The sequence below is a fragment of the Bubalus bubalis genome, chromosome 5 (genome assembly GCF_019923935.1).
Source record: "Bubalus bubalis isolate 160015118507 breed Murrah chromosome 5, NDDB_SH_1, whole genome shotgun sequence".
Lineage (NCBI taxonomy): Eukaryota > Metazoa > Chordata > Mammalia > Artiodactyla > Bovidae > Bubalus > Bubalus bubalis.
In genome coordinates this window covers 51126214-51142043 of record NC_059161.1, presented here as the reverse complement: position 1 = coordinate 51142043, position 15830 = coordinate 51126214, and the positions used below count along the sequence as shown (strand labels likewise).

At 34.7% G+C, this 15830-nt stretch overlaps 1 protein-coding gene across 18 annotated transcripts in view; it reads right to left on the bottom strand.

The window, feature by feature from the left end:
• The window catches only part of CDC42BPA (CDC42 binding protein kinase alpha), a 297113-nt gene that overhangs the window by 42890 nt on the left and 238393 nt on the right, over window positions 1-15830 (bottom strand). For 11 of the 18 annotated variants that reach the window (XM_044943085.2, XM_044943088.2, XM_006062427.4 and 8 more), the window contains one exon: window positions 4981-5019. The exons of 5 other annotated variants lie outside the window; for them this stretch is intronic. In XM_044943085.2, coding sequence (XP_044799020.1) covers window positions 4981-5019 — 39 coding nt within the window. Of the gene's footprint in view, window positions 1-4980; window positions 5020-14954; window positions 15003-15830 lie in introns of all 18 variants that reach the window. 2 more of the 18 variants (XM_006062426.4, XM_006062431.4) reach the window with 2 other exon arrangements.

The following is a 15830-nucleotide window of genomic DNA, read 5'->3' as shown; positions in this document are numbered from 1 at the left end:
ATACATCAGTGACTCTTAAGGAATGATTGAGGCTTTAAGCACATACCTCTTGGCCCTTCCGAAGAATTACTGTCATTTATAAATCTTTTTCTCCTAACACATTTTTGCTCATCAATAAAATGAAAAAACAACAGAAATGAGAACAGATTTTAAAATTATTTTCCTAGTTGAAAGAGATCAAAACTGGTTATTCAGGAGTGGAAAACATTAAAATTTTAAAAATAACTCATCCTAAATACAGTAAAACAGAATAATGAAAATTTCCACACTAACTTTTTGGAGCTTTATGCTCTTAAAGTAAAAATAAATTCCAGAGATTAAACAAAATCAAGTTAATTTTGTTTAACAAAATTCAAAGTAAGAAATACTGAAATAATATTTTGAAATGGCATTAACTGACCAAATTAAAGAGGTGAACTATGCCATTTACAATGATACTGTGATTTAACAAAAAACATGCATATATAAATGAAGTTTAAAAATTACCACTTTATTTTCCAAGTGTGTTTCTCATAAAAACAAGGACACAAAAATTTGGTAAAAATGAATAAACTCATGGCAAAAAAATGTTGAATATCAAACTTAAAAAAAACACTTCCCAGGTCTTTTAAAAAGCTAACAGCTAATTAGATTAATAGGTCTTAATATTTTCTTTCCTTTCTGGATTACTACCAGTGTAAACGACATCTCAAAAGAGTTACCATTAACAAGAAAAATACAATACTGCTTACATATTCCCTTCTGCAAAATGTTAACCCCAACACAACTATGCTTTTAAGATGTTATTAATTTTATCTATAATTACATGCTACCAATGCCTTTATAATAAATGGCTTATTCTAGCTACTAAAAGCAATTAATTTTACTAAACTTTCAGAATACTCAGTGATTATATGCCAGGATTTATAGATAGCCTAAAACTAATTTTAATAATTGGCAATGATTTAGGTATAATATGACAGCAAAGCAATTAATAGCATATTAGCTACTTTTACCTTTGAAACAAATATAATTAATATTATATTAAAACTAAGGAAGTTAAAAATTATTTGTGTTATAAAAATAATTACAGCATTAAATGTAAACAATGACTTAATAATGCAGGAAAAGCTAATAAATATGATATACCAAAATATCATAGCAGAGATATCTTAAATTGACAATTGAGTTTATGATTATAGAAAGAATGATAAAAGAGGGAAAATAATAAGGAACAATAAATAGCTTATATTAATTCGACAGTATATTGTGATATAATCCAAAGGAAGATCTTGGAAACAGATCTTAACTGAACAGTATAAGCTATCTTGGTTCAATCTCTGGGTTGGGAAGATCCCTTGGAGAAGGGAGGGCATGGTAACCCACTCCAGTATTCTCGCCTGAAGAATTTCATGGACAGAGGAGCCTGGTGGGCTACAGTCCATGGGGTCGCAAAGAGTTGGACACGACTGAGCTACTAACACACTAACAATAATGAGCACTTCACTCAATATTTTATAAGCTGCGATCTACTGCGAAACCTCTTTATGTAAAAGTGATTCTTTTTCTATTTTTTGATTAACTGATTCTTTTTTCTAAGTAAACATACTTTAAGGAGTTATTCTGATGAATAAGTATTAGAAATATTTACCATACTTTAATGTCACTTTTACTTAATGCTCTACTGCTTAGGGAAAAAAAAACAGAAAAGCCTAATATCAGCATATTATTCACAATGCATAACAATGTCATGTAAAAAGTCCATAATGTTTCCTGAATTTATTAGGATTTCTCTAATGAATAACCCACAAAATGTGTTTTTAGAACAGCATGGTGAAATAGAAAATTTTTTCCGCTTTGGCTCAGATCTGATTTTTAGATGACCCACTATTCCAGATTTTCTCAAATTATGCAATATGGCCTTCTTATAAATAATAAAAAGATCAAAAATGACTTTCTTGAATATGTATTAATGGGTCTTTTCTACTCCAAAAATAATTATAGATTTGAACAAGTAGCAAAACATTCACAGAAGAAACCTAGTTTTAAAAGAAAAAGATACCAAGACTTGATATGAATTTGATAAGAGATTTAAAAATAGCTTGTATCTAATACATTGTTTTGTATTGGTAAATATAAAACTCAAAGTTAATGGGAAAAAAATTCAAATTTTCATCAATTTTCTTTATCCTGTAGCTGGAAGTATTTAGAAACAAAGAGGAAAGTAACCCAATTTTTACTATTCAGAAACATGTTGTAACCTCAAGCTTTCAGTGAAATAGTTATTTCTTTTAATTGTGCTTATGATTTAAAGGGCTTCCCTGGTAGCTCAGATGGTAAAAGCATCTGCCAGCAATGCGGGAGACCCGGGTTCGATCCCTGGGACAGGAAGATCCCTTGGAGGAGGAAATGGTAACCCACTCCAGTACTGTTGCCTGGAAAATTTCATGGATGGAGAAGCCTGAAGGGCTATAGTCCATGGAGTTGCAAAGAGTCAGACACGACTGAGCAACTTCACTTTCACTTTATGATTTAAAAACCAGTATTGCATGTCATTTAGATAACAGTAAATATATTTTATCATTCTATCATTCTAAAACAAATAATAAATTACTGAAGCTTATGACCTGTAAGTGTAATCTTACTAGTTACAAATGATGTAACTTGTTTCTCTTTATGAAAATTTTCTCCTTAAATTATTTTCAGCTTATTCATTTCAATATCTACTCTGGAGAAATTACACATGTTCTAAGAAAACACATAATAAAGCCCAGCCACATGTTGGCTATTTATAGTCTCTGCTTTAATTTCTAAAGGAATAATCCAAAAGATACTCAGTGTTTCTCACTATTAATGAAAACATTATAAAACTTTCCATAATCTGTACTCAGACATTAATAATATTAATAACAAATCTTTTTTATACTATGATTAATTAAACTAAACCACATAAAAAGTACATAAATATCTAGATTATAAATGAGGCTTTAGAGCACATGGGAAATATAACATTTCAGTCACTTAAAGAATTTTAAATTTATGAAAATATCATGTATTTCTTGTCTAAAAACACAGTATGTGACATAAGAACTGTATGCCACAGTTAGATTCAAGGTCACTGTTAGAAGTGGTAACTGTTTGTGTCCTGCTGCTTTCATGGATGTTTCCAGGGACTATGAAGGTTACTCATTATTCTGTTTTTATTTAATTGTTGAATAATTGGTAACTCTTTAATCATCTCCCTCATAGACATTACCTGACTTCTTATCTGCCAAATATTCAATAAGGAAAAATTAAGGGAAGCCTGGAAAGGAAATTACCAAGCCTATCACATCTGCATTTTAAAAAACCATATGTAATTATAAGCCAATAGGCTCTAGTAAAGTGTGACTTAATTATATCCTATAGATTAAAATATAAATAGCAGGGGCCTTATAACAGCTATTTCCCTCAAAATTTTTTATTTAAAGATTCACCAAAATATTCTGTATGGGCAGAGATCTACAAGGCAAGAAACATAAGTAATGATAAATTTAACCAGAAAAAGAAAATCTCTCTGAAGGATAACCTTATTCAAAACCAAACAGTTAATAAAGCAGTCAATCCACAGACTAATTATTTGAACCAAATATAACTCAGCACACAACATTTTGGTCTTTTCTTCTAATTAACATATATTCAGATTGGACAAATCCAAATACCCAAATATAAAAATAATAAGTCAGTTAACCAGCAATCTTTTCATCAACTTCTTTAATTAATGAGATATCAGTTGAAGTCGCAGTTCTACTTGCCATACCATTGGATCTGAACTGCTTATTCATTATTAAACAGTAGCCTGAAAACATATGCTATGCTAGGGTTAATCATGTTTATTTTACAATCAACTGTCCATCACACCTGAAGATAAGAGCACAGGAAGCAGTGGGTCCACTGCTTGTGGAGAGACCCACTGTTTCCCATGCCCTCCATAAACCAGATAATTCCCTTTAGAACTTTCCCAGTCCAAAATTATGGACTGAAGGTGCTGATCAACACCAAAAATCATGAAGCTGACAAGAGAAAGTTTGAAATTTGTATCGATCATAGATTTTCCTTTTGAATGTTGTTATTTACATTACCTATGAAAACCAGAGCAAACTGTGTCAGCTATCTTTTCAACTAGTGAGTCTGAAAGTGTGTATATTGGTGTTGGGGTGGAGGCTGGTTTAGAAAAATTTGAGACCTTTTCACAAACAGACTCCCCATTCAGGACATATTTACAGCATAGAGATAGTGGCTTGCCCATTTCAGGTTGAGAAACACTGGATTGGGTTTAGCACAGGAAGATGGTTATAGCTTGTAATCAATACATGTATAAAGAAAGCTATAAATGTTTTTTTCAATCTTGGAAATATCTTAGAATATAAATGATTATCAACATCATTGCCTCAAATCTCTAAATACAAGGTATTTGGGAATACAGCTTTGAACTATGCTAAAAAATCTATCAAAGATTTCTCCAGAATTGATTTATAAAAATTATAATCAGTCAGATCCATACTTTATCCAAAATCTTTTTTGAATTTTGCATGATGTGAATTACCAAGCTTTCTTTCTACATAATTAAAATCTCTACGAATCTCTACATAATTGCTTACACTGGATTATTTAGAAACTCATTTACTTTGTATGTGGCCAATTTAGGGAGCATAATTTAGGGAGCATACTTTAGGATCACTTTTTCACCCCATCAAAATAAAAAAGATACTTTACAATTTTAGTATTTTGGTTATAGAAATTTATATGAACATTCCTAAAGCTTTGCGGCCAAAGCCAAAAAAACAACAAAAAAAGAAAATACAGAAAAGCAGAGTAGCAGTAGCAAGAGCAGCAGCACAAAGCATGCAATAAATGTAATACACCACAAAAACATTAGCATGTGCTGCAACCACAGGCAAAAAGGATAAAAGAGAGGGTAGAGGGCATCGGGATGGGCACACAAGTGCAGTAGTCTCTTACACGTCTGCCTTTGCTAGCTGGAGTACAGGATGGAGAGCGCTTCAACAAAGAAAGGAGAATACTACGTTACAAATATTTACACACATGACTCTCAATGACTAATATGTATTAACAGACAAAGTATATAAACATACATATAAAGACATAGTTCTGATAGGTTGAAAGTACAGGCATTTTCGGAAAAAACTGGAAGACAGGAAAGTAAAGAAAGTTGTTCAGGCTCCATCTAAGAGTGGTAATCAAGTTTTCACTGGACCTTGCACAGTCACCCACCAAGGAATGATCCATCAAGTGATGGCCAATCTCTTTGCTGGAAAGGTTGGTGGTGGCAACTTGAAATAAGAGTACAAAAAGGATCTGAATAACTGATTTAGTGCTAGTTAGCATTTAAACAAAGCATTTAATTAACTAGTTTTGCTTCAGGCATTTACTACCAAATTCTTACCCTTTTTAATGGTAAGTGCTCAATTAGGCCTTTAGAATTACTGATGTTGAATTAACACAAAAAGCTACTTCAACAATATTGATAATCCTGACTAGACATTAGGCTTAATCAAATGAAGGACCTTTGCCTTTCTGACATTAAACAATTAAGTAATTCAGAAAAGGTAACAATAAGTAGACAATTACATAGAAATATTTTTAAAGTTTTTGAAATTTGTGATGCTCAAGCAATAGAGCTTCCAAGTATCAGATCCACTCATTTTTCTATAATCAATTCAACCTGATGTTTATTGAGGGTTTGTAATATGCCAGGCACTGGATAGAGAGCACTGCAGTTCACAGACTGGTGGGGGAGCATCACACCACCACCAATGTGACGAATGATGTAATAAGGGCATGTACAAAGTTTTTTGGGAACCTGGAGGGGCATGTACAAGATTTTTATGGGTACCTAGAGGAGTGAATTTATAAACTGAGTCTACAGGAGTTACAGAAGATTTGAGAGAAAATCTCAAGGATAAGAAACATCATTCAAGATTATCAGTTTTACTTTACAATAACTGGCAGCTTGGTAAACAGGAATTATTATTTCTTTCTGTAGGAAATTGGAACGGTAGGTGACAAACACTGTAACCCAAGAGTTAACAGCAAACTAGGATTAGAAAGTCTACAGATTTCTAAACAGGTTCTTCTTAGTCCAGACAGCCTTCCATTATAGTAGAAGTTAAAGTCTCAGGTTCAAACCAAGTTACTAACAGGAAGTACCTGTCTCCCTCCATACTCCCCCAAACCAAACAATCAAACATTAATAACTCAACCACCAGCCCTTTCTCTAGCAAACATTTAATCTCTCCTCTCTCTTCCTTAGTAATGATAATAGCTAACATCTATCACATGTAAAATATATACAGGTACTTTTTAAAGAACTTTACATGCATTAACTTTCAGAATCCTCATAGAAGAATTAATATAAGGTATTACAATCTCCATTTTAAACATGAAGAAAACAGATTAACTTGCAACAGGTCAAAAAACTGGTAAGTGGCAGAGGTAGGATTCAAATCTTCATAGTCAGACTCCACAAAATGCTATACAATCACTGCCTCTACTTCTGAGCCTCTCAATCACTTCTCCATCTGGCTTCTGCTTTGCCTGCTCTAGTGAAATACTGTGAGGATTAGGGTCTCCTGTTTGTCTGATGGTATCAGACATCTTGCATGTACCTGAGGCTGCTAACCGTTTCCTCTTAAAACTGTACTCCCTTAGTTTTTGTGATGCAACACTTTCCTGAGTCATCCCCTGTGACCACTGCTCCTCCTCTTACGTGGAGTCCTATTACTCCACCCTTCTCAATGTGAGAGATCCTGGGTTTGTGTTCTTACTCATCACTTTTCTTTTGCTACTAGGTTGGTGTAAAAGTAACTGCAGTTTTGCATTGCTGAACTTTGCCATTTGATACTGGAATATATTCTTAAATAAATGTGGTTATGCCATATACCATTTTAAAACACATTTCTTGCCCTTTTTTTTTTTTGCTAATGACTTATTACACACTGTTTATTTTGTATTTATTTTAGACTACAGAAATGACATTAGACAAAAAGTACACTCGAGTGATTTTTTTTTTTTATTCGAGTTCAAAATGGGTTGTAAAGCAGTGGAGACAACTCGCAACATCAACAACACATTTGGCCCAAGAACTGCTAATGAACATACAGTGCAGGGGTGCTTCAAGTTTTGCAAAGGAGACAAGAGCCTTGAAGATGAGGAGTGTAGTGACCAGCCATTGAAGTTGACAATGACCAACTGAGAGCCATCATCAAAGCTGATCCTCTTACAACTACACAAGAAGTTGCCTAAGAACTCAACATCAACCATTCTATGGTCATTCGGCATTTGCAGCAAATGGGAAAGAGTGAAAATGCTCTACAAATGGGTGCCTCAGGAGCTGACTGAAAATAGAGAAATTGTCATTGTATTCTATGCAACAACAATGAACCATTTCTCAATCAAATTGTAATGTGTGACGAAAAGTGGATTTTATGTGAAATCAGCAATGACCAGCTCAGTGGTTGGACCAAGAAGAAGTTCCAAAGCACTTCCCAAAGCCAAACTTGCACCAAAAAGAGGTCATGGTCAGTTTTTGGTTTTCTGCTACCCATCTGATCCACTACAGCTTTCTGAATCCTGGCGAAACCATTACATCTGTGAAGTAGGCTCGGCAAATTGATGAGATGCACTGAAAACTGCAATGCCTGCAGCCAGAACTGGTCAACAGAATGGGCCCAATTCTTCTCCATGACAATGCCTGACAGCACATCGCACAACCAACACTCCAAAAGTTGAACAAACTGGGCTACAAACTTTTGCCTCATCTGCCATATTCACCTGACATCTTGTCAACCGACTACCACTTCTCCAAGCATCTTGACAATTTTTTGTAGGGAAAATGCTTCCACCACCAGCAGGAGGCAGAAAATGCTTCCCAAGAGTTCATTCAACCCCGAACCATGGATTTTTATGCTACAGGAATAAAAACTTATTTCTCATTGGTAAAAATGTGTTGATTGTAATGGTTGCTATTTTGATTAATAAAGACGGGTTTGAATCTAGTTACAATGAACTAAAATTCACAGTCCAAAACCACAATTACTTTTGTACCAACCTAATACAATCCCTCCCTGGCAGATCTCAATCTAGTTTCAACTATGTTGACCATTCCCAAATTTGTACTGCCAGTTCCTGTTCTCTCCTTTTCCTTAAGCTGCTGACTCATCTAGAAAACTATCTGTTGAACATTTCCACGTGCATGTCCCTCAGGCACCTCATATTTAACTTGTCCAAAAGGAAGCTGGCCACCTTTCTCCTCTGTTAAGACTTTTAATAATTATTACATATGGGACTGATTAAATCAGATCAGATCAGATCAGTCGCTCAGTCGTGTCCGACTCTTTGCGACCCCATGAATCGCAGCACGCCAGGCCTCCCTGTCCCTCACTAACTCCCAGAGTTCATAAGCTCCTTAATATCTCCTTTCTACTCCCATGATATGCAGTCTGTATCTTTTATTATTGTACTTCTTCCATGGGTGTTATAATTATTTAATGTCTTTTCCATCAGATCAGATCCTTAAGGGCAGATAATACTGTATTATGCTTAGCATAAAACTTGTAAACTTAAAAATTCTTAATAAATACTGAATAAATCCTTCTGAAATTATATGATATTTAACCTAAATATTTCTTATGGCATTCACCATTTTCTACTTCACATAGTACTTAACAGTGTATTTATTTTTTCTAATAATAAGTATTTGAGGTCTACTTCTATGTCTGATTTATCTTAGTATCTACCACTGTGCACAGCAGAGTACCACACATGTAAAAAGTGCTAAAATATTGAACATAGAGAAACCCTTACATATTGGCTATACATATTCTGAAAGTTCCGATTATGTTAAAATCATAAGAACATGGAATAACTCAAATTATATTACCACTACATGCAAAACAAGTCAAAATGTCTCTCAAAACTATCTTTGCATATGAAGGACAAGAGGTTTTCCAAGCTAACAGTGATACTAAATCACCATTGTAATAATGTTCTTCCCCAAGTGGCTATGTAGAAATCAGACCATTTTTACATTTTCAGTAGAAAAGGGCAAGTTACACTTTCCTGATGGTACAATTAGAGGAAAACACACACACTCTTAAACCTCTTGAACATACCCACACATACCATGGTTTTCTAAAAACACTGACATTGGGTCTCATAGCAAGCACTGGAAACCAGTACATTTTCTTAAGTGTGCAATCATATACCATTTTATATCTAGATCTATAAACTGCCACCAGAACTTCAAGGCTGATTATGGGAGTAAGCATGATAGGCAGAAATGAAAAGAAGTAATTTATCTTATGGACACAGAGTTTGGCTAATAGATTCTAAGGTTTCAGTTAATGTATTTCAGAGGTCTTATTTAATAAAAAACAGAAGAGATAAAAGACTACATAGTCATGACTGTTTCCCTCTAGTTACCCAAATATATTATTGATATAATATATGATATATAATATATAATATAACATGCTGCCTAAAATAGAGAAGATTACATGTGACAATCTTCTGAATGTGAGAATTTCAAGTCAGGTTGGACTTAATATGTGGAAATTTTAAAAAACAAGAATTAAAGGAGGAAATTATAGAAATTTCGTTATTTCTTAGAAGGATCTAGGCCTAGCTTCAGTCATAGGATTAAAAACTCTTTACAATGCATGTTTCAGAATTTCATCTTTCACTGATTCTCATGTGTGAGCAACTTTTCCCAGAATCAGTTAACCCATGCTGCCAAGTTGCAGATTTCTGTGGCTGCTTATGACAGAATATGAGAGAAGCTGCGGGGAGAACAATGTAAAAAGCAAAACATACATGAAGGAACCTCCTAGGGAGTCAGGACTGAAATTACATATTTTGGGACACCTTAATAAGCTTTTATAGAACGCCAAAACCAACAGTAGAACTCAGCTTGCCAATACTTTCAGGCTACTCTTCTCTTAATATCCCAGAATGCAAGAAAAGAACACATTAGGAGTACTAGACAATTGGACTAAATGTTTTATCTTTATTCCTTTATGTCTGACCTTTATATTCTAGAGCATTAATCCCTTGATTAACTTTTTTACTCAGTACACCAGAGTAAGACAACCTCCAAAGAGCAAGATGGTGCATTCTCATTTGCCAGATAAGTGGGCAATTTCCACATCTGTGAACTTCGCCTAAATGAACAGAGAGTACACCTGTAATTTAATAAAACTCAAAATTTACCTGGCATATACTTAATATATGACAATATGTTTATCAAATATAAACAGCAACTAATTCATTTATATAACTGTACTTAGTACTCCTTTAATATAGTCAAGTATTTTGGGGGTTCACTTGAAAAGGAGAAAATAAGTTGAACAGAATGGGAAGTTTCTGTAAGCTTAGTCTGAAATGATTCCTTGATCTGCTACCATGGGAACAAAGGGAACAGAAGTGGAAAATTCGAGCTGGTGAGCTCCACTGCTCCCCACCTGTAACCTAGAGATGAGGCTGGACCTGATATGTAGTATCTCAGGCAGTCTACGATTGGGCAAGTCAGGCTGGGAGGAAAGAGGAGGGTAAAAGAGGAAATCATTTCCACAGCAGAAGGGATCCTGGTGTCTGTTTGACTGCTGTCTTACTGGCTCATATAGGAATGCCTTACCGAAGAGACTACTTATCAAAATGGCCTCAGTTTCTTTCAAAATTAACTCACCTCCCTTTTATCTGCCCTAAAGAATGCCATACATAATCCATTTATCAACACATCCCTATTATTCCTAAGACTGAGAATCCTAGTCACTGTCACTAATAGGAGAGTAACATATCTATTGGGCTTCCCAGATGGCTCAGTGAAACCCTCTTACACTGTTGGTGGGAATACAAACTAGTACAGCCACTATGGAGAACAGTGTGGAGAGTCCTTTAAAAACTGGAAATAGAACTGCCATACAACCCAGCAATCCCACTGTTGGGCATACACACCAAAGAAACACGAATTGAAAGAGACACGTGTAGCCCAATGTTCATCGCAGCACTGTTTACAATAGCCAAGACATGGAAGCAAGCTAGATGTTCACTGGCAGACGAATGGATAAGAAAGCTATGGTACATATACACAATGGAGTATTACTCAGCTATTAAAAAGAATGCATTTCAATCAGTTCTAATGAGGTGGATGAAACTGGAGCCTGTTATACAGAATGAAGTAAGTCAGAAAGAAAAACACCAATACAGTATATTAATGCATATATATGGAATTTAGAAAGATGGTAGCGATGACCCTATATGCGAGACAGCAAAAGAGACACAGATGTAAAGAAGAGACTTCTGGACTCTGTGGGAGAAGGCGAGGGTGGGATGATTTGAGAGAATAGCATTGAAACACATATACTACCATATGTGAAACCGATCGCCAGTCCAGGTTCGATACAAGAGACAGGGTGCTCGGGCCAGTGAACTGGGATGACCCTGAGGGATGGGATGGGGAGGGAGGTGGGAGCGGGGTTCAGGATGGGGAACACATGTACACCCATGGCTAATTCATGTCAATGTACAGCAAAAACCACCACAATACTGTAAAGTAATTCGTCTCCAATTAAAAAAAAAAAAAAAGAATCAGTCTATGATGCAGGAGACGCAGGTTTGATCTTTGAATCAGGAAGATCCCCTGGAAAAGAAAAATGATAAACCACACCAGTATTCTTGCCTGGGAAACCCCATAGATAGAGGAGCCTGGCAGGCTAGAGTCCATGGGGTTGCAAAGAGTCAGACATGACCTAGCGACTAAACACCACCACCAACATACCTATCTACTAGTGAGAGTGCTGTGATATATAACGACTAAAATCACTGGGCTCAAGATTTTCTAGGGTTCTTTTCTCCTTCAAAAGTCTGTTATTCTACATGTAGAAAAGTCCAAATGCCTAAGCTCCTTTGAGTTTCAGAAGTAGAGCGTGGAGAATGTATTCTGCTTTGTCTGAATCAGAGGGAAGGAAAGACTGGTGTTACAAATGCTCTTTCTCTTCTGTTAAGAGCTGTCTAAACAGTGTAACTTAAAAGGTAAGCAACTTGTTCCAAACGTCTTCCAAGACTGCCACAAATTCCAGCATTCATCTGAATTTTGAATAACAGACAAAACATACTGAGGAAAAACTAGAGATAGGAAAGTGATTAGGCATACTATTTTGTGTAAAATGATTATAGTGTTGACAGGCCTTTGTGTCGGGGGGTGAAGGATAAAGCCAGAAGGTAATTTTGGAGGAGGGGAAGCACCGCTAGTAAAGCACTGAAAAGTCGGAGGGCAGCATGAGGGCACCAGGTTATCAGCAGAAGGTCCGTGATGTGTGGGCACAAAAGAAAACGGCACTTGTATAATTTTGCTTAAAACTAACCGTATTCCCTCCTATACCTACAAATTCCAGCTGCAATTCAATTTTAGGTCTTCAGAACAATATTTTTCTTTTCTATAGCAATGAGACAGAAAACAGAAAAGAATGAGCAGAGGATGTTTCTATGGGTTAGTTAATAGAGTCTACCTAGTAACAGAGGGCAGTCACATATTATAAACAAGATGCACAACAGCCTAACTGGTTTGGGCACACAGAACAATCAAGATTTATATTCATCTTTAAGAATCCAAGCATTTAAGAGTAATAAGGAAGTCAAGAAACCTGAGTTTTATATATTAATACTAAATACCTTCGATGCTGAACCTAAGCATGCCAAAGACTGAATACCATTATTCTATTATGACCTTGGGGATGAAATGGATGATAACGATGGGAAGGGTAGTCACAGTTATAAACTATGAGGAGAAATAAGAGGTTTATGCCATAAAATATGAATTAAGAATACAAAAATTTTTTTTTTAATGGCAGCTTACGGATAGTCTTCATCCTGACACGAAAAATCATTTCCAATAGCAATGTGATTCAATAGGAGGAAAGTATAGTGATTTATATTGGTGGTGACTGGAAGGCTGAGTGTTAAAGAGCTTAGAAAGTACTCAAGTGAAACTGAAATTGTGAACACGAAAGGAAGCTAAAGAGAACACAGCAATGGAGGGGAACTGGCCTATTAAGAGTAATGAAATAATAACCAACATCATTGAGGGCATTAAATACATTGTCACTTTAAATTTGCAAACAAGCTTATGAGATTAGTACTATTATTATCCCTGTTTGTCCAATAAGCAAACCAATGCACAGAAAGGTTAGATATCTTGCTCCAAATTATATACCAAGAAAGTGGCAGCGACAGGATTTGAATCAACTTGAGTGCTTCAGCAATAAATGGAGAGGAAAGTGCTTAGGAAGCAAATGAGCGAAAAACCATGCCCTTAAAGAGCTGGAGCCTGAATCAAAAAGATTCGGCAGTCTTTGTGAACTTAGCTCCTGCTTACTTTATAATAGGAGTTCCTTTGTAACGCTTTACAATTTAGATCTGACTTGAACTGAATTGAATCGATGAATCTATGCTGAGTAACAGTGGGGGAAGGATAAGAAAGGATATTCCTGGAGCATGAGTGTCAGTGGGAAGATTAGACACTGCAGCGGGGTGGCGGCGGCAGACAGTATGTGAGAGCAGAGAGGAGACCGCAGGGGGCTGAAGTGTGCTTTTGTTGAGAGGAGCTAATCTATTTACCAAAATACATACTACTCCTGCGCTTTACACTCAGAGATTTTTTTGTGAGAGAAAAAGGGATGTAGAAAAGAGTTTGTTAGAAAGAAAAATGAAAATGGTGTTCTAGAAGAAAGAACAATTAAAATATTTGTTCAGATTTCCTTTCCATTCTTTTTAAGGTGAATGTTACCTATACGGAAATACCATACGGAATATTTTAGTAAAATATACATTAGATTATAATATCAAATATTATTATATATCAAGAAAGTTTTCTTTTTAATCACACTTTAAAAAACCATAACTAGTATAATTATGTATCTCAAGAGTAGTAAAACAGTTTCCATTTGGAATGAAAAGGTGCACATTCTGGTATAAATATTTCAAGAAATACAAAAAGAAACACTCAAAACTATAGATCAGGATTTTTCTTTAGTAAAAAATTATGCTTAATACTCTTTTCAATGTAAGAATTATATTTAACAAAACACAAAAAATAAAACATTAAAAGAGTTTCCCCTGATTTAAAAAAGTTATATGCACTGCATTTGCATCTGAACCCATTTTATTTCCTAATTTCTGTAAAGATAGAATGCTCAATAGGAAAATACAATGCTTTACAACAAGAATTACTGTGCCATTTAAAGCAGAATAGAGAATGTATATGTCAGGTATTTCTGTAAAAGAACAATATACATTAGGAACTTCTAAATTATTAAATTTATAGAATTAATTTAGGAGAGAAAATGATAATGCAGTCAATTTACAGTGCATATGTTAACTAAAATCAATTTTCACATTAGAAGATAGATTCTGCCAGCATTAAAAACCGATTTGCACTCAACTAATGTGTTATGTATGATAAACTCTATTGGAAGAGTTAATAAAACGTCACTTTTTATTATACCACCAGAGGCTTACTTTTAACTAACATATAAACCAAGTAGCAAACTGCTGGAAAGAAAAGGGAAATGTGAAATAGAAACTGCCTTGAAAAACAAAAATGAGCAATTATTTGTATCTATATAGCTATATAGTGACAATAATCAAATAAGCATTCCAGTCTTCAGAACTGTTGCAAAGAATGGAACTACAGAGATTCTCTGATGGCCAATGCATTTTTTTAAAGTACATTTTTATTTTATTATACTTAATAATGATAACTCTTCGTTGTATTTAAAGTAAGAAAGAAGCACATTTTGGCTCACAAATTATCAAGTGTGATATTTCTAAAACTGACTGCATTACTAGGTAAATTCTTCATATCAATTCACTGATCTTTTTTACTGAAGGATGCATTTGTTTGAAAATCAAAGACTTACGTCATCCAAAAAATCAATCAGTGAAGATGAGGAAGAAGAAAAGGAATCCTATTTAACGAATACAGCAATAAAAAAATAGAAAATATGGATGAAGCAATTTAATAAGAACAAATAATAAATCAAAAATTTTGTAGAACAATTGAAAGGCAAATGACATTAATTCAAATAAATAAATGAGAAAAGCAGTCACTGTCATTGTTTCTCAAGAAACTTAGAAATTCATTAAATACGTTTTAAAGAGTGATTCTTTTTCCCTTTCCCAAAAGAATCAAATACAATTCATACACTGTGCTCAAGGTGTAATAAGTTGAAGCTCATGGCAAGTCATGACTAATTAAATTAAATGGAAGCACTTTAAAAGGTAACAACTAAAGGTAAACAACAGAACCTCTGCCTTCTAACTGTCCCCGCTAGAGAGTACGGCTCCTGAGGGGCAGGGCTTCGTGGATTCTGTCAGCACTACAACACTGCCTTGCTCAGATATGTACAATTATCTGTTGATTAAGATATAATTACTAACAAATTTTTTTCTGAGATTAAAAAGTTCAACCATAAGCTTTTTTCTAGCAAAGAATTTAAGTACCAAAGAAGGACAGGGTCATACAGTCACTATCGCACTATTCTGGAGTGTGCCAAATAAACTCTACATGCAATACTTTGAACAAAAAGCATTCCTTTGGTATACTTCTAAACAACTGTATTGATTTGGAACTGGAACCAGCATTACCCTATTGTGAGCTCTGACATTTTCACTTGCTTTTTTTTATTGTGGCCCTTTGCTTTGGAGGAATAAAAAGTTAAAATTATTTAAAGTTAGGATCTGTTCTAAACTTACTGTTCCTCAGGGAAAGAGATGAAATTTCTTTTAAATCTTAT